Source organism: Paramisgurnus dabryanus, chromosome 23 (genome assembly GCF_030506205.2).
Source record: "Paramisgurnus dabryanus chromosome 23, PD_genome_1.1, whole genome shotgun sequence".
Taxonomy (NCBI): Eukaryota; Metazoa; Chordata; class Actinopteri; order Cypriniformes; family Cobitidae; genus Paramisgurnus; species Paramisgurnus dabryanus.
Genome location: NC_133359.1, coordinates 6,906,020 through 6,933,329, shown reverse-complemented (window position 1 = coordinate 6,933,329; position 27,310 = coordinate 6,906,020). Strand labels below are relative to the sequence as shown.

Below are 27,310 nucleotides of genomic sequence, written 5' to 3'. Positions count from 1 at the left end.
ATTAGTAATTTGTAAGTATGTTTATGTATTTCTTCCGGTAATGATTTGCTGTCAGTGTTCTAAAAGTGCTAACAACTTAGCAAGCTAACAAAAACAAAATATCCACATTCTTATTAACGTTACAATGCTTGTCTAATCAATTTAATGTTCCCGATCAGATCTAAGTTAATATAAACACTAAATTCGCTGTTGGCACACTTTGTAGATAAAAAATACAAAAAACACCCATGCCTTCACAAAATAACGACAGAGAACGGAAAGAGAGGCTTTTAGCAGCAGTTCAACATTGCAAACATGGATTCAAAGCTCCAAGCCAGCAGGTACATCATATTGAATATTTTGCAGATTGTCACACTTTAATTCTTATTATATTTCCCATTATAATCACTTGTCTAAGTTGATGCTAGTAATATAATACATAATATTTATAATACTTTATTAAAACCATAATAATAGTACCACCCCCCATAGTGCCATTTTTGGTTTGGGCCACTGCCCCATCTAGCATTTTCATATTCTAAATGACTGTTCTCATTACAAATATATTCCAAAGAAAAGTGAATGGTTTATAAATAATTTTGGCATTAAGGCAAAAGAAGTTAAATTAAAGCTTTTCAACCAATAAGGCCAGTGGGTTTTGTTCAGATGTAAATTTGTGTGTATAATATACAGTATGAGTGTGACCTTATGAAATGTAGTTTTCACAGAGCTGTGTGTTTCTCTGGTTTTCTTGCTAAACAAACTAATTAATTGGTTTGTTAAGTTAATTTTAACACAATTATCAGCACACTAAGGTTTAAAAAAATTATCCGGCCCGCACTTCATGGCGTTATTTACCATCCGGCCCACAGCCTAAAATGAGTTTGACACCCCTGATATACATGCTTGCATGTGTGTACATTTATTTATACGAAGTTATTATACACAGTTCACACACATATATGATGTAAACAAAAACTTTTATTCTGCTAACGATTAATCGCGATTAATCGTTAAGCATCCCTAGTGCTTAGCTATGCTAAAAGTACTAGCGCCATACTCGGAGATCAGCTGAATGGATTTCCAAATGTTAAGAATCAAATGTTTAACTCTAGGGGAGCTGTAAAATGAGCATATTTTCAAGTGGAATGTCCCTTTAAGTCAAGTTTAAGTCCTCCAGAAAAGCAACAGGCTATCAGATATAGTTGTTAATGTTTATCAGGTTTGTCAGTAACTGCACTCTAAAAAATGCTGGGTTTTTTCAACCCTGCGTATGGTCAAATAGGGATGAATTGACATGTATACAGCACACCATTGACTTATTAAATAACCACACAAGTCAACATTTGAAGTGGATCAAAAAAGTTCATCAATGTTGTCCTAAGACAAGAACAGGTATTGTTAACTTTAACTTTTTTGAAAGGGTTTGATCTACTTTCACCTCACCATTTGCCACAAATGGCTGAAAAACTGAAGATAATAGTAAAAATTCTTTCTGCAATGTGTGGCAGAAATCCAAGTTCAGCATGGCCATAAAACAAAATCTCTGGATGGAAAGGTTTGCTGGTGATATGGTGCAGTAATTAAAGTTCAAGGCTTGCAACTGATCTATAATACAAAGTTTTATTATATAAATTATTTACATATATGGTATTCCCACTCTTTTCCATATATTTTTATGGTAAAAATTGCCTTACCAAACGTATCGGCTGCACACTCACCTACGTTCTGATCAATGAAGGTTTAATGCTGTAGGAAAAATCCTGGCATGACTGATAGCCAATGCTTTATACTGTCAGTGTTCTGGAGGTTTGGGCAGCAATGAACCCACTCACAGATGGATCAGACAGCTGAACACAGCCATAAAAAGGGGTCTGGGCCAAACCATTCTGATAGGAAGCTACCCAGGTCATTTCTATTTAATGACACAAGAGGGATATAAGGTGGCATAAATTGTGATGGTGCTTGGAAATAAAGTCAATTATAATATAAAGATGCACAGATGGCGTACGTTTCATGGGCTTTTTCATGGTGTGCAATTGAACTGATACAAAATGCCAAGAGCGAGTAAAATTCGGATTTAGGTGACCAGGTAGCACTTAAACAATCCATGCATTTCTTTCTCAAGTTCACACTTGGCTTTCTAATGGGGAGACTCTTAGGAACGTGAGCCTAAAATATCCCTTCAAAACCGATAAAAATAGCTGCATCGTTACGCTAAAAATGTGACACAGTTGTGCGAGTGATTCTCTGCATAGCGTCGAGTTGTCTCTTCGTAATGCGTGACTGAGGCACTGCGAACAGTACGTGTTAAACTGCTAATAGGCATTACCATGTTAGTGTGAACTGAGCGACAGCCATACAGTATTTTGCAAATCTGGATACAGCACATTATCCTTTACCACTCGAGAGCAGAAGTGAGAGGGAGAGAGAAACAGATTGAGCGAGAGGGAGTCACTAAAAATAGCTCTCTTGTTGTCGCCGTTGGGTTCAAATACCGAGAACAATCTCACAATGTGGACATCAGAGGATGATGTTTAGGGGAAACAGTCCTGCTTTGGGATACGCAGCTGGAGAATGCACAACAAATTTTACTATTACCGTTTTTTTTACGAACACTATGTTGAGTGTGTGTGCAGGCATCGGAGGATACAAACGTAATCCAAAAATGAACGCATATGTACCTGCCTTGCTTTCCAAATTAGATACTACGTCGGTCTCCAAAGACAGATTTTCATTATTCACATTTTGGAGAAGTGACCTACTTTTTTGTTCTGTTCAGCAATTCTACCAATGCGAAAAAAAGCAGTTTTCATGACGAGATGCTTTAATACTGCTAAAACTTAATGTGGCATATTTCCAAATGAATAATATTTGGAAATAACTTAAAGCATTAATTTATTTTGGGAGTATTACTTTTTCAGCACGTGTTGCATTTCTTAATTCAGCAGATATTATTCATGCAACTAACCCTAAACCAAACCCCAACCCTACAGTAAGCACGTTATTTAAATATTAATACACAGTACTCAATGTAACAAGGACGCCATAAAATACAGTATAACCACTTCATCCTACAGCTCTGGTCTACATCTATGCACTACGTACCATGTAAAGCCCGGAGTATGGTTTTTAACGTATACGCGAACGTACGCGCACAATTGAACGTACAGGCTTGTTTATGCAGACGTTCGATGCATGCGCATTGCGACAAAATGCAATGCATCTCCTAGGATACATACCACGTTTTTTTGCGCGCGCATGCGCAACCTGTTTATAAAAAAAGACCAACGGTGTTCAAACAGTGTGCATGTACTATTCTGATGACTATACGCGGAACATCACGCATTCCTAAAAATGAAACTATACTTCTAGCCTAACTGTTACTAGGTACGACCCTGAACCTTACCGTAACCCATATTAGGTACATGTAGTTACCAGTATTTTGTTAGTCAAGTACACTATCCTCTAAAAGCGTATAATCTAAAAAATAAAGTTATCAGTATAATAATATTATACGTATTATTGAAAGAGGTTACATTTTGTATGACAGTATCACTGTTACAGTGTAACACATACATGTAAGTATTGATAATAGGGCTGCAACAACGAATCGATTAAATCGATAAAAATCGATAACTAAAAGTGTTGGCAACAAATTTCATAATCGATTCGTTGTGTCGCGTGACGCAGAGACGTTTAATAAAAAAAAAAAAAGGAAAAACTTCAGTTAAGCGCGGAGCGAACACACTCGCACTGCGTTCCAAACCCCCTAATTCCATACTATATAGTAGGCAAAGAGTACGAGAAGTGGTGCTTTTCGCCTACTATATAGTATGGAAGTATGCGGTTTGGGACGGAGCGTCGGTCTCTCTCGCGCACTGTTGCTTGCAGAGTTCGGCGCCTAATAGACGCGGAGAAATGACAGGGCGGCGGAGAAAAGATAAAAAAACAACAAAGGTAGAGGAAACCACATGTCAGTGTTTTACTCCTCCCAAACGTAAGCGCGTCACCTGGAAGTTATAGCCGGCAAGTTATCAAACAAAGACGACACGCTTATGCTTTATGGAGCGACGACAGCGAGTAAAAAAAGTTTCTAGAACGAAAAAAAAACTCCAATGACAAACTCCAATGATATTAAACAAAGAAATAAAACGTTGAGAGAGAGTTTTATGAACGTTTTTCCCCGTCATGGACCTGTATGTTAAATCATCGCGCTGTCACGATCGCGCAGGGTCTCCTGCTGTTCTGTACTGCGCGCTCCAGCTCATGCCGAGCAAGGAGACGCGCGTGCCCGGCCCAACATACAGTACATCATACAGTACATCATACAGTAAGTGCCGTCTTTTGTTGCATAAACATCGTCTTACATTTTTTTAGGCGAAGTAATGAATGGTGTATTTGCATTTTGCGCGGGAGTAGAAGACGCACCTTCCGTTTTCACAAGACGCATTTATGTGGCCAAATGTAAATGGTTTTAACAAATGAGATAGCTATCCGAAAGTCAAATATCAGGTACAAAGCTGTCACTGGGGCAATACCCTTTATAAAAGGTCCTAATATGTACTATTTAGGTACAAATATGTATCTTTGAACTGCCAATATGTACTTTTGAAGTACTAATATGCACTTTTTGGGTACAAAGGTGTACCTTTTTGAAAGGGTACTGTCCAGTGACAACTTTTGTACTTTAATTTCTGAGAGTGTACTCATATACTATCTTTTTGATCCCATCAAGAGAGGCTTCTTGATGGGAAATGCATCATAAAAAGTCTATATATTTGGCAGATGTAAAGCATACATGTGTATTTTTTTGTGTTAGTCCATTTTTATTTTATTTTATTATTATTGTAACAGCTCAGGGATGTTCAAGGAGCAACATGTTTGTGCAATTTCTAAAGATTTTAGTTCTGTTTTGAATAAGGGGTTGGAAATCAATGCTTTTCTTGTTTTTTGATTTTTATCCGATTCATCGATTAATCGAACAAATAATCGACAGATTAATCGATTATTAAAATAATCGTTAGTTGCAGCCCTAATTGATAATAATGATTAACCACACATTTACTTACTATAGGGTTGGGTTTAATGTTTGGTTTAGGGTTAGTTGCATGTAATTATGCATAAATATGTAATAAAGACACTGTAAAAAAAAAAATGGTGCTACCTAATCTCTCGTAATGCGCCTTGATGAATTGTGCCAAATAAGTTCACAAAGCTGTATTAGAAATGTAAACAGTCACGTTTGATTTCATTGTTGACTTCAAAAGGGTAACCAACCAGCTTACCATCTGACAGCTGGGCTAAGTGTTAGCAAAGCCAGAGACAATGCAACAAAGTGCAGAATACACTGGACAGTGCAAACAAATGCTACAAGAGAACATTGCGTATGTTGAATAGAAGCCAAAAGAAGAGGGTGGAAAAACATCTGAGTCTTATAAACGCACACACCACCTTTAGATCTGGCATCACACTGCAACACGTAGCAGGTGATGACTGATGGCTTTAGAAATGAAGAAAGATGTGCCTGAAAGTGCTGACGCCGGATAAAAGCACTGATCCAGAAGCATGTGATTCAGCTATTCAAACAGAGCAGGAAAGCTCAAAGAAAAGCATGGGGCGTCCCCAAAACATAACGCACAAATGCAACGTCATCACCTCTGCAGGTTTACAAACCTAAAGCAACCCTGATCATTGCAGTTTAACGAAAGCAGAAACTGCATCAATTCTGCGCAACTGTTGCGGTGTCTGATAAAGTACTGAGAAACTAACATACAGCACTGCAACTGGCCTGCAATTCAATGCATTCTGCATTTCATAACACAGGTGGCCAAGTCACATGCAAGTAAATAGACACAATGCACAAAACAATCTATAAACAGATGTTACTTACATCTCCTCCTTAGATTAGCTCAAAGAATCTCTGTCATATCTCGCTTTAGTCCCACGCATGATCCAAACTTAGCGTCCAGCAGATCTGCGTACATGCCGGCAAAACTCCAACCCTTACACTGAACCTGCCCGGTCATGGAGAGATCCTTGACTCGGTCGGCACGAGGCGGGGGAGGATAAGAAAGAGGGGGGAAGGGAGAGAGAGGGGTACGAACAAAAAGAGTCTAAACCGTGCCTCAGCGCATCACGAAACAGCCAGCGGTAAACACATGAAGTTACCGTTCAATTACTTTTGAAGAGAGATGAGGTGCATCCTAAGCATCGATCCGCTGGCAACGCATGTAAAAAGTATTCCACTTTCTCATCCCATCCTGAAATGCAAATAAAGTTGCATTTCTTTATCGGAAGCATCTTTTTGATCACCAAACAACGGGTGTTGAGGTAAATCCCTGTAGCGTGCCAGTACTGTATATGTGTGTGGTGAGCTGCAGTAAAGCTTTATTGGAGAAGAGCTCTGCTTAGTAGGAGCACGGATCCATCTGCAGTAAAAAGTGCTGTATCGGTCTTAACCCTTTCAATGCTGTGGGGAAAACAAGACTTTAAAATAACTCTTGCACTCCACTTACGTTTAAGCTTGACACAGCTCAAAAATACTATTAATTGTTGTACCCCCAAAGGAATATGACTTAATTTCTTAAGCTGAACATTTTATATTAAATGCCATCATAATATCTTGCATAAGTACAATGGGAAAGCTCCATTATTAAAGTAATAAAAATGAAACCAGTGGGTTATGGGTATATGTCTTTTGAAATAAAGATTTGTTTATGCCTGCAAGATACGCTTGCGATATTTTAAACAAACTTAGCAAAAGTGAAATGTATACAAACAGATCATAGTTCCATAGTTTTGATCAATTTGCTATTATAGTAATATGTGGAAAAATATTAATAAATTGTATTTAATAAATAAGAAAAGTGAAAGTGACCCTAAAACGTTTAAATTGTAGTAGGCTTTTTAGTGTTAATGCTGCATGACACATCAAAATATCAGAAATGTGTTATATGTGTTAAAACCATATCATTGTTATTGAATAAATAAATAATTTAGTGCTGGGCATAGATTAATCGCCATTAATCGCATACAAAAATAAAAGTGATTTTTTTTGCATAATATACGAGTGTGTGCTGTGTTTAATTATTATGTATATATAAATACACACACATTCATGTATGTATTTAAGAAACATTTCTCTCTCTCTTGTTTGTCCATCAAAGTTGATGATACATGTACATACATACATACATACATACATACATACAAGAAACATTTACATACATACATACATACATACATACATACATACATGCATACATGCATACATACATATTTATATTTGTATATATTCTATTATAAATTAACAATAAAAATCAATATATAAATAAAAATGTTCTGAAAATATATGTATGTGTGTGTGTGTGTGTGTTTAAATAAACATAATTACACACAGTACACATACATATATTATGCAACAAAATCTATTTTATTTTGCGATTAATCGCAATTAATCGTAGGGCTGGGCAAAAATAAATAAATAAATAAAATAAAAAATCGATTTTTCGATTAATCTTTTTTTTTACGTGGTCAATTAAAAATCGATTATCGAAGAGCAGAATCGTTTTTTTTTATATATATTTATTTCCGCAAACATTGAACGGAGGAATGGAAGCATTTTAGATTTCGCAAGCAAGACGTGTTGTGGCTTTTAATTTCTTTTTATTAATTACCCACTTGTAAACTGCTGTTCACTGTTCTTTTTTATTAATATAGTATGTGTATTAAATCTATATTCATTGAGTTGAATCGAGAATCGAGTATAAAAACCTACCTGAGAACGGGAATCGGAAATTTAATCGAGAATCGGAATCGAAAACTTGTGAATCGAAATCAAATCGATCTGGAACATCTGAATCGATACCCAGCCCTAATTAATCGTTCACCAGCACAAAAAATAAATATAGCAAAAAAAAAATTTTTTTATTATTTTCCAGCCCAAACAACAATATGTTCACATATGGCATGTTGATAACATAAAACTTGCTGGTTATCAATGCGCCACCATATTTGTATCGCTCTGTTTTGTATCAGATTTGTTACATTTCAGTTTTGCTAAATATGCACACATTACTAATATGTGGGAGAGTAAACTATAAGAGAATTTTCATTATGCAACTAACAATTTCTTTAAACACATTCACGAAATGATTAAACTTCTCATATCAAGCAGAGAAAAAATAACTAGCTATATTCTTTCCAAAAACCTGTTAGTTAATACTGTTTGTTTAAAGGGGACATTTCACACGACTTTATGATGTCAAATAAATCTTTGGTGTCCCCAGAGTACACCTGTAAAGTTTTAGCTCAAAAGAACATACATAATTTATTATAGCATGTGTGAGCAAAAATGTCACTTTTTTGGGTGTGTCATTTAAAATGCAAATGAGCTGATCTCTGTATCAAATGGCAGTGCTGTGGTTGGATAGTGCAGATTAAGGGGCGGTGTTATCTCCTTCTGACATCACAAGGGGAGCCAAATGTCAATGAGCTATTTTTTCACAGGCTTGCAGAGAATGGTTTACCAAAACTAAGTTTTGGGTTTATTTTTTTCACATTTTCTAGGTTGCTCCAGGCACTGTGGATCCAATTATAGAAACATGGATAAATTCAGATTTTCATGATATGTCTTCTTTAAGGAAACATGTAAAAATATTTGAGTACTAAATATACAGCACTCTTGTTTGTGTCAAGTAAAACCACCACCACGACATTACTAAATTCCTACGAAGTGACTATTTATACAACTTTGTTTACATACAACCACATTGTTCTGGATCCCTTTCAGTTTAGTGTAAGAACATACACAATCTATGATGAAATTTTACTAACATATACGGTCACTCATGTCCACAAGTTTACGATAAAGCAGTAGCTCAACAATTTTCTTTTTCTTCCAGTTTACATAAAGTTTTAATGGCAACTTACAAGCTATGTAAAATGATAGCTGTCTGAAGTATGTGCCACCATGTTGACACGCTGTCACAAAAGAATGCTGTGGATCGAAGAGTCGACAGATTCCACGCAAGTATTTCTTTCCTCTGCTCATTCAACACTATATTAACCGGAGCTTATATATGAGCAGTCTGGTCTAGACATTAGAGGTCTTTACTAACAGAACTACAAACTTAAGGGGTTTATTGATTTTTAAATACAACCTGTTGATAGAGGCAAACCATCAAGTGGATAAACAGGTCTTACTGCTGAAGCATTGTTATTTGAACCCCAACCAGTTAGTTTTGTGTTCATAGCATACAGATGACGTCAGCATTTTTATTAGCTGACTAAACATGAGCATGTCCTAAAAGATGTGGGTTCACACTGGTAGCCTAAATCAGAATTCAGTTCCCTATTTGATTCAAACTCAACATACTACTATGACAGTAGCAACATATGGTGAGGTTATATCCTATAATGGTCTCATTTACATTACAAGTTTAGCGCTTTCGGCTAAATTTCCTGATGCACAGGATAAATAAGAGTTAAGATAAGAGTTGTCATCTAGCCCCATACTGCCATTTTGGTGCGCTCCATTTTGAATGATATTTACGTCAAAACTACAGCAACCTACATAGACATGCAAAAAAATTGCTACACTTGCAAATCAGAAGAGCCGGCAGTGTGAATAGTTTGCCGCAACAAATTACTGCACTAGAGCAATTACGAACTGGTATTCTTACACTGATCCGAGACCAGTTTTATCTACTATATGATGGTCCAGGTAGCCAATGATTGTGGATGAAATGTGGATGTGACCTAATTCCATTATGACTCCATTATTGACTAAGGTCAATACTACCCTATTGTTGGGACAATGCATGGAAACATTACCATCCATGTTGGATACTATATAACAAAAAAGCTTTAAGGCAAATACGGCATAAAATTTAAATGGTTATGAGGTACATTCAATGTGTTTGCTGGAAAAAATTTAATTGAATGCAAGTATGCAAAAAGCTGGATATGCAAGTATACTGAAATGGGATAAAGGGAACAAAATGAATCAAGGAACATGACGCTATATCACAATAAACATATTTTTGCGTAGTTTACTCCACAGGTACTAATAAACCTTTCTGAACAGCATGTAAAGGCTATTGGGCGATGTACTGGACCCTGACGGTATGCTAAAGCTATGTTGTTAGAAATTTTTTTTGTCCCAAAGCAACTATACAGTATTAACTCTTTCCCCGCCATTGACGAGATATCTCGTCAATTAAGAGAAAACGCTTCACCTTCCGCAACTTTTTAAACCCGGAAGTATTGCCCTATGGCAAGCGGCTGCATGTCCGTGTCTGTTTTAAAGATCGCTCTGAATGGGATCTCTATGAAAAGTCCGTCACAAAAATTGAATTATATCTGCTTTTTGCTCAAAATTGTGGTGTTTTTGCAGAAACCTACCCATATTCAAAAGCTGATTACAAAAGAACCACTAAAGGTAGGATGAAACGGTTTTTTTGTTTGAAACCAGAGGGTCTGTTCTTTCATTTGATATATTGTATGTTTATATATTTAAAGAAGAACATTTTCTGGAAGGCATTAAACTTTAGTGAAAATTATGAAAAACGCTGGCTGGCAACTTTTTTTTAAAATGCTGGCGGTGAAAGAGTTAAGGGCAAAAGGACATCTGCAACCATCAAGGACTTTTTGGGGCAAAAAGGGGAAAAATGTGACACCGGCTAAGCTATAAATCGAAAAGCTATAAATAGTTCAAGGCTGCTGAGTCTACAGTATTATAAAGAGCCCATAGGTAATGATTAGAGCTCAGGTTTCACGGGACCAAGGAGACAGTATGGATGGTGTAGTTCATTTCCATCCAATGACCTCTGCGAGTGACATTCACATAGGTTGGAGAACACACAAGTGCATGTGGATTTTCATATTCTAGATGAGGAATGCAGAGAAGAATACAATATTCCTCAAACCAGGTACCTATACAAGGTCATGATATGGATGACAAATGGAAATAGGTGGATGATGTGATGTAAAAGAGGAACAGTGTTAAATCATACAAATCCACCTTACCTCTTACAAGACTATCATTTTTAAAACTCTTCAAGGCTAATGTGGATCAAGGATCTAATTTAGGGGAAGTTATTTTAAGTTCTCAGCTGGTATCACAGGGGGAAGCAGGGAATCTCTGATGATGACCAGACCACCGGCAACGTCACACTTGTGTCTGAAGGATTTTGTCACGGGTCACTCACATCCTGTCATCCTGCCGTGACACGGCTAACTTTAGATCTGCCTCTTGATGCAATCGCATGCTTTAACTCAGTGACAACAAACAGATATATTAAACTACAGAAATATTTAACATCTGCCAAGATTATTTTAGCTTTAATCGAAGCTTTGGTTTTACTCTCTTTCATACAAGTATCAAAAGTAATATAGTTATTTGAAAATATTACAGATTTCTTTAACTATTGACATTAAATCTTCTCATGAGAAAAAACAATAATGTCCCATACAATGTATTGTTGGCTATTGCTACAAATATACCACGCTACTTAGGACGTTTTGTCGTCCAGGGTCACATTGATATTATGCTAATTGTATTACAATACAATAGTATTAAACATTTAATTTAACTCTACACCAAGCTATATCAAAAATAAACAGCTATTCATCTAACATATTTTACTAGGGGTGTGACGAGATCTTGTGCGACAAGATCTCGCGAGATTAAATGTGTCTCGCGAGATTTCTTGTAAAGGTGAAATGCTGGCCATTTCTCAAATAAAAGACTGCATCCTTCGGAGGTTCTAATATAAGAAATGGACATATATTAAATATTCAAATAGGTTTAAACATTGTTTGGCTAAAAATAAGCGTATCTCTTTGCTAAAGTGAAAGTGAAGATAGACGAGTCCTCTATCGCCCCCTGCAGGCATTTGTTATATAACATACATAATGCTTTCTATTTATAGGACACAAATTTAATGTGTTTGTTAATGTAATGTTGTCTAATGTAACTTGGTTTTAATGCTTTATTTGAACAATTTATTATTGCATCTTCGTTATTATGTAATTTTAAAGGCTACTGCTCACTTGGGTCTATTTTTATTACCCCAAAATAACAAATTACTTCATTATCAGTTAGCAAAATAATTGTTAGGGACAGTCCTTGATTAGTTAAAACTTTTAAAAATGACGTGATTTCAGTTTCTTATTCATTCATTTTATCATTGAGGATTTCTCAAAAAGTGTAAAAATATCGTCTCGTCTCGTTCTCGTGAACCCAATCTCGTGTTTCGTCTCATCTCGTGGATTAATTGTCTCGTCACAACCCTAAATTTTACCATAAAAAAAATTTGCCAACATAAAATTAAGAGGATGGCAGAATGACAAATGGTTTTGTGTATCAACAATCACAACTATTAGAAGTGATGGTGACTTTTAATCAAGACTTCATTCACACCACAGTGCATCCTGGGAGTTATCAGGAATATCCACACAATCCAGAAAGGACTGGGAAAGCGCTGATAACAGTTGTCCCAAACAAAGACTCTACCTCCATCAAACATGCACCACTTTCTCTCCTGGTAGACAAAAGCATAAGGCTTGGCTCCAGTGAGATACAGATATCAGTGCTCTCATTTTACATAGTCAATTTAAAAGATTAACAAGGACACTTGAACGATCACCGCTGTGCTCTGCACTGATAGGCGGGTCATGATAGGAACTCGTGCAAAGGGCCCGTAATAAAAACATAACGTCTTACACGGACCCACTACGTTTACAGGCGTAATGCTATTTTAATGAATCCCAACGGGTGAGAAAAGTCCTAATTTAAAGGAGGAGAAAAATTGTGCATGTCTGTCGTATAAATAGGCACGTGTCTTGGGGTGCTGCATCTAAAATTGACGGAGGCAAAATTAAAGTGGTCAAATGATATCTAGTTTCTTCAGGCATGCATAAACATGCCATGTCTGTATTAAGGCAGTGACCAATAGGTTTTCAGAGACTAACAAGTGCCTGCATGCTTTCAGTGGATAGGGGTTTAATGGTCTAAAAATAACTGCCTTTTCTGCACCAAATGTATAATCAAATACTTATCAATGCGTTATCATGCAGTGAAAGTAAATGGGATTTATTTAGTAGTGCTTCATTTCACAATAGCATACTTCATTTCATTTTTCAATTGCTAGATGTTTACTCAAATACTTCAGATTAGAGCCCTGCATGGGCTTAAATCTCCAGCCCTAACCTGGCCCTGACCCGACGTGTTCAAGACCTACCCGACCCCAGCCCGACAATGCCTGCAATTTTTTCAGCCCGAACCCGACCTGACCCGAGACCAATATCAATTACTTTTAAGCTCTCTCTCTGACGCGCACGCTCTTTGATGCGCGCGCTCTCTCTCTCGGACGCGTTCTCAAACATAATAAGAGGTGAAGTATAGCTTTAGCCTACAGAAATGCTTATTGCTTTAATGTAGGGAGTTATAATAGCTCATTGTTCACAGTTCATATTTATGATCTTATAGTCCATTTGAAAATTTTTGTACGAACTGACTGTATTCTTCAGAAAGCACTAAATAACTTCCCTTCCCTTACCTGTCGCTGTTCAGTGTGCAATTAATAAATAAAAATTAGTATGACGTTAATTTTTAAAAGTGTGCGAGGTCCGTGCACGTCCTCCGCTAACACAGAAATGGCAAAAAGCGCAATCGGCTAAACGAGCATTAAATATTAATATGACGTTGATTTTTTGTTTTATTAATTTATAGTCACAAAACTTATCAACAAAACATCAATTAAAATTAAGAGACAAATTATATGAAACGAAATTTATTTTAAAGTTTATTTTAAAGAAAAACTTAAATTAAACTCGGAAATAATGTCTGACCCATTACAATTCTACCTTCAAATTGACCTTTACGCCCTATATGGCGTTTAAAATTACGGTCTCTCTTTCGTATTAAGCTAACAAAATTTAAACAAAACATAAACAACATTACAACAATATTCAAACCCAAATACTCAAACATAAATATAAAACAGACATTCTCTATAAGGATACATAAAACAATCTGATATAGCGTTTATAATAGCTGGTTGGTAGATGTTTACTATTTTTGGCAAAACCTCCGTTGCAAACCTCCATTTACCTGAATAAAAATTATTTTTACTTTGAAAATGATGCGCTGTCACATTAACATGAGCTGTTCGTTTACATAAGACTCCATCTACGTTCATTTACACTGCAGCGCAACGTCTGAGTTCTCAAACTAAAACAGGGTCTGCAGCTTTTGCGAACGAATCTGTTTATGAGGGATGAAAGCGGTGGTGTGTAAATGAAAGGCATAAACGTAGCAAAAGTAACGTTTTAAAGGACAAATGCATTAATGTAAACATAGCCTCAGATGCGCGCTGTCTCTGCTACACACGCAAACACACACACACACAATGAGGAGAGACGCTAAAATAAGCCCGAGCCCGGTCTGTAAAAAAAAAAAACGGCCCGAGCCTGGCCCAAATGGGCTTAGCCTGTCGGGCCCCGTCGGGCCCCGACGGGCTTACAGGGCTCTACTTCAGATTAGGTCTGAAAAATCTTAAGCACTGTTAAAGAGAGTTCAACGAAAAATGAAAATAACCCCATGATTTTATATACATATGTCCCTCAGCTAGTTATTATAGATTATAAAAAATTCTAAATATGGATTTTTTTTAACGAAATCACATCGATTACCCTCAGAATGCACTTTTATTTATATATTTGGCTTGAAAGTCATGGACCCTGTTTTCTACCGTTATAAAGCTTGGAAGAGCTAGGAAATTTTCTAAAATAACTAAATTGTGTTCGTCTGAAAGATGATGGATATATGTATCTTGGATGGCTTGAGGGTAAATCATGGGGTCATTTTCAGTTTTTGAATCTTTGTTTTATTGTTTTTTTATTTGTTATTAGCAAATAAAATCCATCCGTGTTTTATAATGGTTTCATTACTTCAAGCAATGTTAACTTAAAGGAAGAGTTCAAATAAAAATTTAATTTTGTCATCATTGATTTACCCTCACGCACACTGTTGATGGTGCCCATTGACTTCCAAAGAAACCCAACGAATACCGTTAACTGTTTGGCTACACAGTTGATCATTTATCAAAATATTTTTTTGTCTTCAACATAATAAAGAAACTCAGACAGGTTTAGGACAACATAAGGGTGAGACAATGAATTGTAATTTTTGGGTGAAATATCCTTTTAAAATTAAGCAGATGAAGGCTGAATTGTTTTCATAAAGTTGTTACTACTTATTATTATTATTAAATAACATTTACATTTAAATATACTTTCTTTCATCTTTAACTTAAAAAAAAAAATCAACAATGTACCAGAAATATACAATTATGAATGTATCTAAACCCCATTGACTTCCATAGTAAGGAAAAAAAAATACTATGGAAGTCAGTGAAGCTCACGATCGGTTTGGTTTCAAACATTCCTCAAAATATCTTCTTTTGTGGTCATCAGAACAAAGACATACAGGTTTGTAACAACATGAGAGGGAGTAAATAATGACATCATTTTCATTTTTGGGTAAACTATCCCTTTAAGAAGTAGAGTAATACTAGAAACCACCTGACCTTGGTCCGTATCGCTACATCCACGCAACTTGTTTTCCCGAAACCAGTCTGATAGCTTACTCCAACAAAAACAAAAGAGAGCAATCAGGTATGTGAGATCAAGTATGCAAGGTATGGGGCGTGTCCTTGTACTCTCACAGTGCCTGTGTGTGTGTTTCAGTGTTTACACTGAAGCATTTGGCTTAAGTCCAGATGATGTCGCGGTGAGTAATACTACACCAGCCGACAAGAAGGCCTTGTTAAGCCTGGTGTCATGACTGACCTTTGACCTCTTCCCACCACTAATCAAGGAGAGGATGCAACAGCGGTATACAGACACAAAAATGACAAAACGCAAAAGTGGAACACACCCCAAGCTACACCTTATTAATGTGTAACTTTGTGTTGTGCTTGTGCAAAATGACACAGGTAAACTTGCTTTCAGTACGCAAGATGAAACAATAGTTTCAAGGAGAAATATGAAAGCAAGACTCGTGTTAGGCAAATGTTTGCAGAATCTTTACTTATAATGGCACTATATAAGTACTAACCATAAAACAGATGAATCAATGCTTTAAATGGCATCAGTCATAAATGACTTCAACAGGCCAAACTCACAAAAAGGTCAATGCCATAAAAGCAGCCATCCAGGAAAATGACACAAAACTCATTCACACAGCTAACAGAATCAAACAACTGCAGCAAAGCTACAGAAACCTGTGTGCAGAAATATGCAAGATAAGATGACAGTAAAGTTCTCATGCGTTTCAACAGTAAATGCAACAACTGACTGATGTTGAGTAGTTTGGGTACATTACAGTAGATAACGTAAACTGGCATTACGCATTTTACACACAAGTTATTTGTTTCAAACATGCTTACAGTCGCAATATAAATTCAGTTTAACAATATAGGTTCGTGTCTGTGTGTTTTGACAGCACAATTTCTACATGCGATTTCTCAGCATATCCATCCTTGGCCTGAGTGAAAATGTAATGATATTGTGCTCTAGGGATGGTACCCAGCACAGTCTGCTGTCATGAGCCAATTGCTCAATCTTTTACAAACCAAAATCGGTCTTTATGTAAACCACATTTTCAATAACTATTTTTAACTTTTTAATCTTAATGCAACATGCTGATTATGTAAAAACACCGGGAATACAAGAATGCATTCTGCATAAGCCTTTTAAATTTAATACCACCACTCTGCTTATTATTTATTAATATAACATTATTTTTAACTCAAGCTACAATTATGTCATTCTATTTTATTGCAGTTTACAACCACTCATCATGCCACAATTAAATGCAGTGCCAGTGATATCCAGCTTACATTATCCTGCTTAAGATATACAGCTAAAGTTAAAGGGGTGCTTGATAAATCGCATGCGATTCTCACGCATATCTCATCAGTAAAGCAGATTTCGTGATTAGTAGTAAATCGTCATCACCTTCTTTCAAATGGAGCGGCATTTACTACACAGTAGGGCTTTGCAAAAAAATCGCCTCCGATTCTCATCCGTGTTTCATCAGTAAAGCCGGTTCCTTTATTAGTAGTAAATCGCCATCACCTGCTTTCAGATGGAGCGGCATTTACTATACAGATCCGTAGTTCACCGAGAAGCTGGGCAAAATCACATAGATTATCAGAGTCGATTTTCCTCGATTATAAACGTGATTTTCCTAGCTTCTGTGTGAAATAAGGATATGTGTAGTAAATGTCGCTCCATCACCGAACTGACTTTACTGATGAAACATGCATGAGAATCGCAGACGATTTTTTGCACAGCCCTACTACACAAAGCTGTATATCACAGAGAAGCTAGACAGAACCGTGTTCATAATTGTGGACAAATCGCCTTTGATAATGTATGCGATTTTGCCGAGCTTCTCTGTGAACTACGGCTCTGTGTAGTAAATGCCGCTCCATCTGAAAGCTGATGTGTGATGGCGATTTACTACTAATCACGAAGCTGTCTTTACTGATGATGAGATACACATGAAAATCGCATGTGATTTATGGCCCACCCCTATAAAGTTATATACAAAATTTCTGATAATCACATGCAACAGTTTTAAATGCAAATATACTGGGTCAGTGTCCTACCCACAAACCCACACACAAAATAATCCTGTGATCCACAGCAGAGAATACATGTCCAAGTTTCAAAAGCAGGTCACCTGACATTGGAGAGAGAGAGAGACACAGAGAGAGAGAAAGAGAGAGACCTATGATCTGCATCTCTGACCTTGATCTCTTCAGCACCATAATGTATCAAATGCATCATTATATGAAACAACTGAAGACACACAGTAATAAATGTCACAGACAGAGCAGCAAACCCTGGTAACTTTATGAAAAATCACTTTTAATCTCCAAAAATTGTTTAATTACAATAAAAATTTACAATACGAGTAAAAGCATAGTTATGCAGAAACCAACAGTACACTGACTGATGTATCTTTCAATTGTACTTTGCATATATGTTCTCTACATATCAATATCAACTACTAAAAAAAACATGTGTCTATCACTTGCAAATAAATTTGCATTAAACACCGTCTACATTTTTCGTACTTAGACACAGCAGCAGATGCCACTGTCTGCAGACAGTAATAAAATACAGCCTATAGGCATTTTTCTCTCCATATTCTCAGCCAAGCCGCTGGATGTATCCAGCGCTGCTGTAAAGGATTGCTCCCACATTCCTTCACAAGATTAAACAGAGGGGGGGGGGGCAAATCACCATGCCAACTCCTAAACTCACACTGTGACTAAAGGACAAAAACACTAACTAACCAACAGTTAAATACTTTACAGTATACATTTACTATTGTGCATGATGCAATTTTTGACTACCTTGGAATACCATGCATTACATATAACAATTGCTATGGTGTTGCTGCATCATGTACCATTTTTCTTTGCTTGGTATCTGAGGTAAATGTTTTAAATATAATGATAACACAAATAAGGTTACTAAAGCAAAGGCTAATTTAATACGGTCTGGTGAAATGTAATACTGGCTATTAAAACACTATAAAACCTGAAAACTTTCAGCAACTTAAGTAGCCCTGGTTAAAAAGAAAAGTTGGACGCATTTCAGAATGCAAATGGCTCAAACAACTGTACTTAACGAACAAAAATTAATCACAGGCTTATATTAGTGGATTTATTTTCCTTATAAACTATTTTTTTCTGAGTGCAGGAATTATTAATAAGGGCAACCTATAAAATTTTCTAGCTTCCAGCCAGAAAACTGGTAAAAACACAAGTAAGTGCCGAGAATGCTATGTGCCAACTACATTACCCTAACAATGCCAGGAGACGTTTTTTTTACCAATAAATAGTGCTGCCTCATGATTATTCGCGACTAATCGTTTGCAGAATAAAAGTTTTTGTTTACATAATATAATATAATATAATGTGTATAATAATTATGTATAAATACACAAATACACACGCATGTATATAATTAAAGGTATAGCGGAAGATTTTCCCGAATTATTTAAAAGAACCGCCCCTCGATATTTAAAAAAAAATGCTCCCGAGAGGGAACGCCTGTTAAACGCGTGCACGAGACAGAGAGAGAGCGTGCAGGAGCTCAGTTCTTCTCTTCGCTCTGTTTTACAAGTTTCTGTTGGCATGTTTACCGTGTCTGTGCGGTTCGTGACTTGTGCCAGGGCTAGCATCGCAAATCATAGCTTACATCAACTTTTACTAGCAGTGATTTTAAATGGATTTCTCTAAATAGCATGACAAAATGTACCTTTCCAGTAGAAACTTCGCGTGGGAAGCCCAACCTGTCTTTTTAGCTCACGCCAGCGTGTGAAATAGTCTCCCATAAACATCTGTTCTTGTTTCTTTATTTATAGTCCTTTCTCTTCTTGTCATACATATCGTAGACACTTTTTCTCTTGCGACCCTCAGACATTTTGAAAAAAACACAGTGAGAACGCGACTTTCAATGAATGGTTGAAACCGTAGCACAACACACATACACGTGAAAGTGCGCATGTGCAGAAAGCGAACGTAGAGGCGAGCACGTACGACGGTTATACGACCAATAACAGTGGTGATCCACCCGGAAAACGAAAATCTTCCGCTATACCTTTAAGAAACATTTGCATGTGTATATATATACATGTTTATATTTTTATATAATCTATATTACACATAAATATTTATTATATAACTATATATTTTTCTTAAAATTATACATGTATGTGTGTGTGTATTTAAATAAACATAATTTATACACAGTACACACACATATATTATGTCGCGACTAATCGTGAGGCAGCACTACCAATAAAGGATATGGACCAAGACGTACACAAAATTGCCCATTTATGCTAGACAGAAAATGGTGTTGCGGTTCTGCCTTTGATCTCATGAAACTATTAGGCCTACAGGATTACTGAGACTCGACCAGTGAAACAACCAGCACAAAGTTAAAACCTGTGAGGGGTAGGGATGCACCGATACCACTTTTTTGGAATACGAGTACGAGTACTTGCATTTCAGTACTTGCTGATACCGATACAGAGTACTTAATAAAAAAACATGATTTAAATTTACAGGTAACAGCTTTAGTCATATAATTTTACAAAAAAACAAATGACTAGTTTTCCAGTTTGTTGTAAACTCTGCCTCTTTGGACAACACAAGAGGCATTAACCCCTTACATGCCGCTCAAACATAGACATTTCTCAGACTGTGGTATCGATTCCAGGTATCGGGGGACTTTTAACGAGTACTTTAGAAAATGTGGTATCGAGGCCGATCCCCGATCCCAGTATCGGTATCGGTGCATCCCTAGTGAGAGGAATCTGTATGTTTTGTCCATAAACAACTGCACACCAGGGCGTTTTTTCCTGCGGCCAGTGTATGTTTTCATCAATGCACTAAAGCTTTGTGACAAAAATTTCCCTCTGTTAAGTGTAACTACAAACTAAAATATTAGATTGTTTTAGTTTGTGGTTGGGTAAATATGAACAAACACTGTTAAGTAATACTTAACATATGATAAAATGTTGACAAATATGAGTCGAACCCATACAACATTTTGAGTTGAAACTACCCAGCATAGGTTGAATCAAACACAATAATGTGTCAATATTTTACCCAACCATGAGCTGAAACAATACAGCATTCTTAGAAATAAAAGCTTTTCTTCTTTCAATACTAAAAATCTAGGCATTCCTGATGTATACACGAAATTGCAAGAAACAAAATCAAAACGCATCAGCCATTAAAATGCTCATACCGGTCAAAAACCATTGGCAGGTGTGGTAAAAACTGTTAAAATAAAGCTTGGCTTACAGTAATGCATGTAAAATTGAACATTAATGAATAACCCCAAAAATTCAAAACTCAATGAACATGGAAATGCACGAAAACTTGAACAAGACAATCATGCTCAGTTGGCTGATCTGGTAATACCGGTTAATGCCACTTGACTTAACCAAACAGACTCCACAAACAACATAGCAACCCATGAGTCATTACACTGAGAACGAGTAGGCAAGTCACATTCCTGGCATTGTTACACCTGTTACAAGTTCACCTGTTAAGGGCGGGGCTTAGTGCGTCATAAACAGGTGTCGATGTGAAGACCACGCCTAACAGAAACCGTATCAACGTGACAGCTCATCCATTTACATTTCCCTTTCTGTGGTTTGTATGGGCTTTAAATGAACGGTTACCAAATTGCTGTAACATTACAACCACATCTTCCACCTCTAGTGTATGAGAGACACGTTTTAGGGTTTATATTTATTATTCCTGTCATACTCGTCTTTTGTTGACACTTTCCTCAGCTTTGATACAACTCTGAATGTCAACACACACACACGTGAAATTATTTCAAATACAAAAAAAAAACAGTGGTCAGTTCTGAAAACAAGATATTTAAAGAGCTATTATTAAAAAAAAAATTATTTCATGTACGATCAAGAAAATCGTGAACAATTTCATTTCAATGCTTTGTCAGCCAACTGTTGAAAAAACTGAGATGACAACCATAAACTCAATTGTAAAAAGTAAAAAACTTTAAAAAAAAAATTAAAACGTTGCGAGACGTTGACGTTTACGAATTTAAAACGTTAAAACAACAGACTTTGAAACCCGCTTCAGCTAAGCAATTCATTGCCTATTTCTAACACCATAACGGAAGAGACTATATTAAAATGTAATTTAACAAAACTGTAACATTGCATTTGGAAACACCGTGTAAAATATTAAAACAAAGCCTAGGATATTTACAAAACTATAACCAAACGGCTAACGCTAGCCCGTTAGCATAAGTTGAGGAATCTCCGTTAGCTTGAGCTAAGCCGCGCGCGCATTCATGACCTCAGGTATCGATCACGCTCTTTTTAACCTCAGTTGGAAATATATTTCGTCTTTTATTTGTAACAACAGCTGACATTGTGTTTAACACATAATACAACGCTATTAAATGAATACAAACCTTAGAGGCAGCACGGGCAGACATTTTGTTCCTTTAGCTGCTCACGCTGAAGCAAGTTGAGGCTAAATGTTGCGCCTCAAACAGATGAATAAAAATCAGGTTTATATCAAAGCCTCAACGATAAAATCCGTGTTTCTCTTCTGGCCCGTGTGTCGGGCTAAAGTGCGTTACGATCTCTTACAAAGATGAACAGCAACATGTCACATCAGCGCAAAGTTCGCCATGTACCACCAGCGATCTTCTCTTTATTGCTGATGAAGCGAATACATTTCGCAAAATCGCAGAATATAACGTCGTCCGGCGAGCACGATTCAAGTGTATAAGAAATAGTCCTGTACGACAATATCCTTTCATAGGTGTGTTAGTACACCTGTGGAGAAACCGAGGGCGGATGTCTTGCTTTAGCCCTGTACAGCAGACTCACTGCAATGGCAGTAGGATGAGATGAGCTCTGCTCTCTTTCCCATAACAGTGACATGTCTGGCTGCCTGGACATTTCCATTGCATCTCTACAGGGGTGGGAATAGAGTAGAGCAGCAGCAGCATCCCGAACTGGGATGTTCCACTTTTACCATGGTATATTAACTAATATTGAGGTGACGTGATTTTATTAAATGAATGTTGTGAATTATTTATGACTTAATAATACTTCACTGAATAGTCCAGTCCATACACTATTTATTGGTAACCATAAATAAATAACATGTTAACCACAGTGTTTGTTAATATAATGATTACAATGATGTTTGATTAACAAATATAGATAGGCAGACAGATATATAGATAGATAGATATACTAGGGAATTAATAGATCAAACAGTAAGACAAAAAGATGAACAGACAGATAGAATGAAGGATGGACAAACTGAGAGACAGATGGACAGAGAGATAGATGTAAAACATATAAAAAGATAGAATGAAGGACAGGCAGACAGACAGATGGAATGAAGGATAGAGAGAGAGACAGAGAGAGGGGGATAGATAGATATATAGATAGATAGATAAAAGGATGGACAGATGAGACAGACATAATTATGGATAGATAGAATAATGGATGAACAACCAGACAGAGAAACAGATAGATAGACAAGACCGGCAGGCAGATGGACAGAGAAACAGACAGACATTAATATGAAATAAAGTATGGACAGACAGTCAGATACAATTAAGGATTGACAAACTGAGAGACAGATAGACAGACGGATGAAATAAAGGATGGACAGACAGACAGGTAGAATGAAAATAGATAAACAGAGATGGGGATAGATAGATAGATAGATAGATAGATAGATAGATAGATAGATAGATAGATAGATAGATAGATAGATAGATAGATAAAAGGATGGATAACTAATAGATGGACAGATGAGACAGACATAATGATGGATAGATAGAATAATGTATGAACAACCAGACAGAGAAACAGATAGATAGACAAGACTGGCAGGCAGATGGACAGAGAAAAAGACAGACATTAATATGAAATGAAGTATGGAGAGACAGTCAGATACAATGAAGGATGGACAAACAGAGAGACAAGATAGACAGACAGATGGAATGAAAGATCGGCAAACTGTTCTGTATCTGTTGTTTTATATATAGATAGATAGACAGACATACAAAAACAGATAAAAAGACAGAATGAGGGATAGGCAGACATACAGAAGGAATAAAGGATAGACAAACAGAGATATAGTCAGACAGATGAAATAAAGGATGGACAGACAGACAGATAGAATGAAGAATAGACAAACAGAGAGAGGGGGTTAGATAGATAGATTGATGGATAGATAGATAGATAGATAGATAGATAGATAGATAGATAGATAGATAGATAGATAGAAAGAGACAGAGAGACAGAATGATGGAAAAATGGATGAACAACCAGACAGAGAAACAGATAGATAGACAAGACCAGTAGGCAGACGGACAGAGAAACAGATACAATGAAGGAAAGACAAACTTAGAGACAGATAGAGAGACAGATGAAACAAAAGATCCGCAAACAGAGAGACAGACAGGTAGATAGACAGACAGACTGACTGGCGAATTAATGGATAAAACTGACAGACAAAAATATGGAATGAAGGACAGACAGACAGACATAGAGATAGATAAATAGATAGATAGATAGATAGATAGATAGATAGATAGATAGATAGATAGATAGATAGACAGATAGATAGATAGATAACTAACTGAGAGACCGGTAGACAGACAGATTTATGAAATGAAGAATGGACAAACAGAGAGACAAAAAAAGACAGAAAGATGGAATGAAATGGACTGAGGGATGAATGGATGAAACAGACAGCTAAAAAGATGGAATGAAGGATAGACAGACAGACAGATAGAATGAAGGATGGACAAACAGAGAGGGGGACAATAGATGGAATGAAGGATAACAAACTTATAGATGGATGGACAGATGAAACAGACGGACAGACAGACAGAATGATGGATAGATTGAATAAAATAAATCGACAAACTGAGAGACCGATAGACCGTCAGATTTATGAAATGAAGAATGGACAAACAGAGAGACAAGAAAGACAGACAGATGGAACAAAATGGACTGAGGGATGAATGGATGAAAAAGACAGACAAAAAGATGGAATGAAGCATAGACAGACAGAATGAACAAACAGAGAGGGGGACAGATAGATGGAATCAAGGATGACAAATTTATAGATGGATGGACAGATGAAACAGACAGACAGAATAATGGATAGATTAAAAGATGGATTAACAATCAGACAGATAGACAGACAGACAGACAGAGAAATAGGCAGACAGAAGAATGATTGGATAGAATGAATGGATGGATAAATGGATATGAACACAGATATGAGGCCAAATGTTCCAATAATGCTGACGTTTTTATTAAAATCACTAAAAAATTCTAATTTAAAATGATCCTTCGAGGTTTCAGGAAATTCTATTTGTAATTCTAATTGTAAATCTGTAACATATTACAGCAAATCTTCACCACTTGAGTCCCACAGGAAAACCTCACTCACTGAATGCATTCGATTGACAACTTCCTCTTATTCTTTCCACACACACGGTGCTGCCTTCCACTTTAGATATTATCTGCAATAGAGGCAGGAAGCAAAGCTAGAAGACGCAAAGACCGCCAATTACATTAAGCACGGTCATTTTATTGTGTTAAAAGGTCTAAAAATAAAGATAAATGTTTTAAATTGTTTTTAAACTGTGGATGACACATAATGAAGGTTTCTACTTTGCTGAAAAAAAAAATGCTCAAAATAAACACCATTAGCTGTTTCGGGTTTCATTAGTAAGTAAACTTTTGCCGATTCTTTTCAGTTTACATAATGTAATAGATTTACCATCAGTTTGACTATATATATTAAACCAAGCATTGCAGCCTTTGGATTACCTTATTTGAGAAAACTAACGACCTCTATTTAAACAGGATATTATCAATACCATCAGTTATACACAGGACAGTTTTAAACTGCGCCCCCTACAGTTTTTCTCTGTTTACTGCTGTTCTGCATTTATTCTTTCAGATACAGACCTCACACATTCAAGCTGGGCTCTGAGCAACTGCGATGCCCAGTCAGCCGCCTGACACATCTCTAAAAAACACAATGCAAGGAAGCAAGATAAATTGCCCTTGACACCCATGTCTCCATGTGGCACAACGGTCAGCTGAGCAGCTCTACAGAATGCAGAATTTAGCTGCTCTATCTTTCCTACGGATACAGTATAATGGATTTATAATATAAAACAATTTGTAAAATAATAATGGTAGTTTTGCTTCCAATGAAATTTTAACATTGTCAAACGTATAGAATAATAAAAGACATAATACCAATATTACAGTATATTTAGTAGTACCCATGAAGTGTCAACCTGAAATAATTGATACTGCTGTTTACATTATTTGCATCCATTTTTGCTGTAGTAGCTAAATTTGTGCCAAGAATTGACTGCTGAAATTTTGGTATCATGACAACAGTTCTCATTTTGCAGTGTGGCTGGGATCTTGTTGACATGACATCATCAGTAGCTCCATGCACAAAGAAAAGGTGACGTAGCCCATAATAAACATCCTCCATCTGCAGCGCAGGCTGCGAGGAGAAACAGCAAGAGACCGCAGGCAGAACATACAGGAGTGAACAGCTGTGAGATTTTGAAGGACACTGAGGTAATCAGGAGAATGAGAGGAGCAGTCATTACCTAACCTACCATCCAAAGCATCTCCTGAAGGCTGTGACGGGTGCTAGCTCTCATGAGTTATGAGTAGAGATGTCTAAGAAGTACATTTGAGACAAACTTCGGCTGAAATAACAAGCCAGCCCAAATATGACTTCAATATATGTGAGCCACCACTTTTTTTGGTTTTCAACATAAAATGATCCTACATATTGTAAAGAGCATTCTGTGAAAATATAACCTTGATATTTTTAATATTAAATATGAAAAACGTAATAATTAGATTATGAGACTTCAGCCTGTATTTCATGTATGGGTGATTCTCACGAAATCCAAATTTAGAAGGTGTCCAGCATCCGAATTTTTAAAAAGCCCTTGAAGCAAATTTTTTTGCACATATAAGATTAAGGTCTGAACTTACTATAACCATTATTTTTAGAGGATTTAAAAATACATTTCCTATAGAATTATTTGCATTTTTTAGATATTATCATTATCAAAAATTATCATTACCGCAACATGACATTACATTAAATATATGCATTTACAAACTCATGTTTCGGTAATGAGAACTAAAAAGTTGTCTAAGTACTATGACACATTTTTTTTTATCTTTTATCTGGAGAGATAAAATTAAGAGCAGCTTACCTGGTAGCCATCTTGAGTGTCACAGTCAATTATGTATGAGAAAATTGGTATTGGACACATTTATATTCCTTATTTTTGTCTCTACATTTACCAATGATCACCAAATACCACATGTTTCTTTACTGTAAATGTTTATAGTATAACATGCACTGAAGCTTTTTATTTTTTAGATTTTTTAATTATAAATATTTCCATTTCAAAGAACCCAAATCCAGTCATGGACACGTTGCGGTAATGAAAATGTTCCCCTTAATGTGGAAAAACAACAAAATTTGTTTGTATGATGTCATTTGAAATCATGTGCAAAATAGTACATGAAGAGATGTTTATAACTGTATGCTTATTTAGCATTTACTTTTTTTATCAAAATGTTTCATGACACCTCATAAGTCTAATTTCGCAAGAAAAGATATCATTGATGCCAAGTCTAAGTGCTTTTCAAATA

At 36.3% G+C, this 27,310-nt stretch overlaps 1 protein-coding gene across 12 annotated transcripts in view; it reads right to left on the bottom strand.

The window, feature by feature from the left end:
• Window positions 1-27,310, bottom strand: part of tjp1b (tight junction protein 1b) — a 129,648-nt gene that overhangs the window by 51,889 nt on the left and 50,449 nt on the right. The window contains exon 1 of one of the 12 annotated variants that reach the window (XM_065292142.2): window positions 22,033-22,517. The exons of the other annotated variants lie outside the window; for them this stretch is intronic. Within the exon in view, the coding sequence (XP_065148214.1) occupies window positions 22,033-22,056 (24 nt within the window). The 5' untranslated portion in view covers window positions 22,057-22,517. Of the gene's footprint in view, window positions 1-22,032; window positions 22,518-27,310 lie in introns of those variants that run through there. 12 annotated transcript variants of the gene reach the window in all.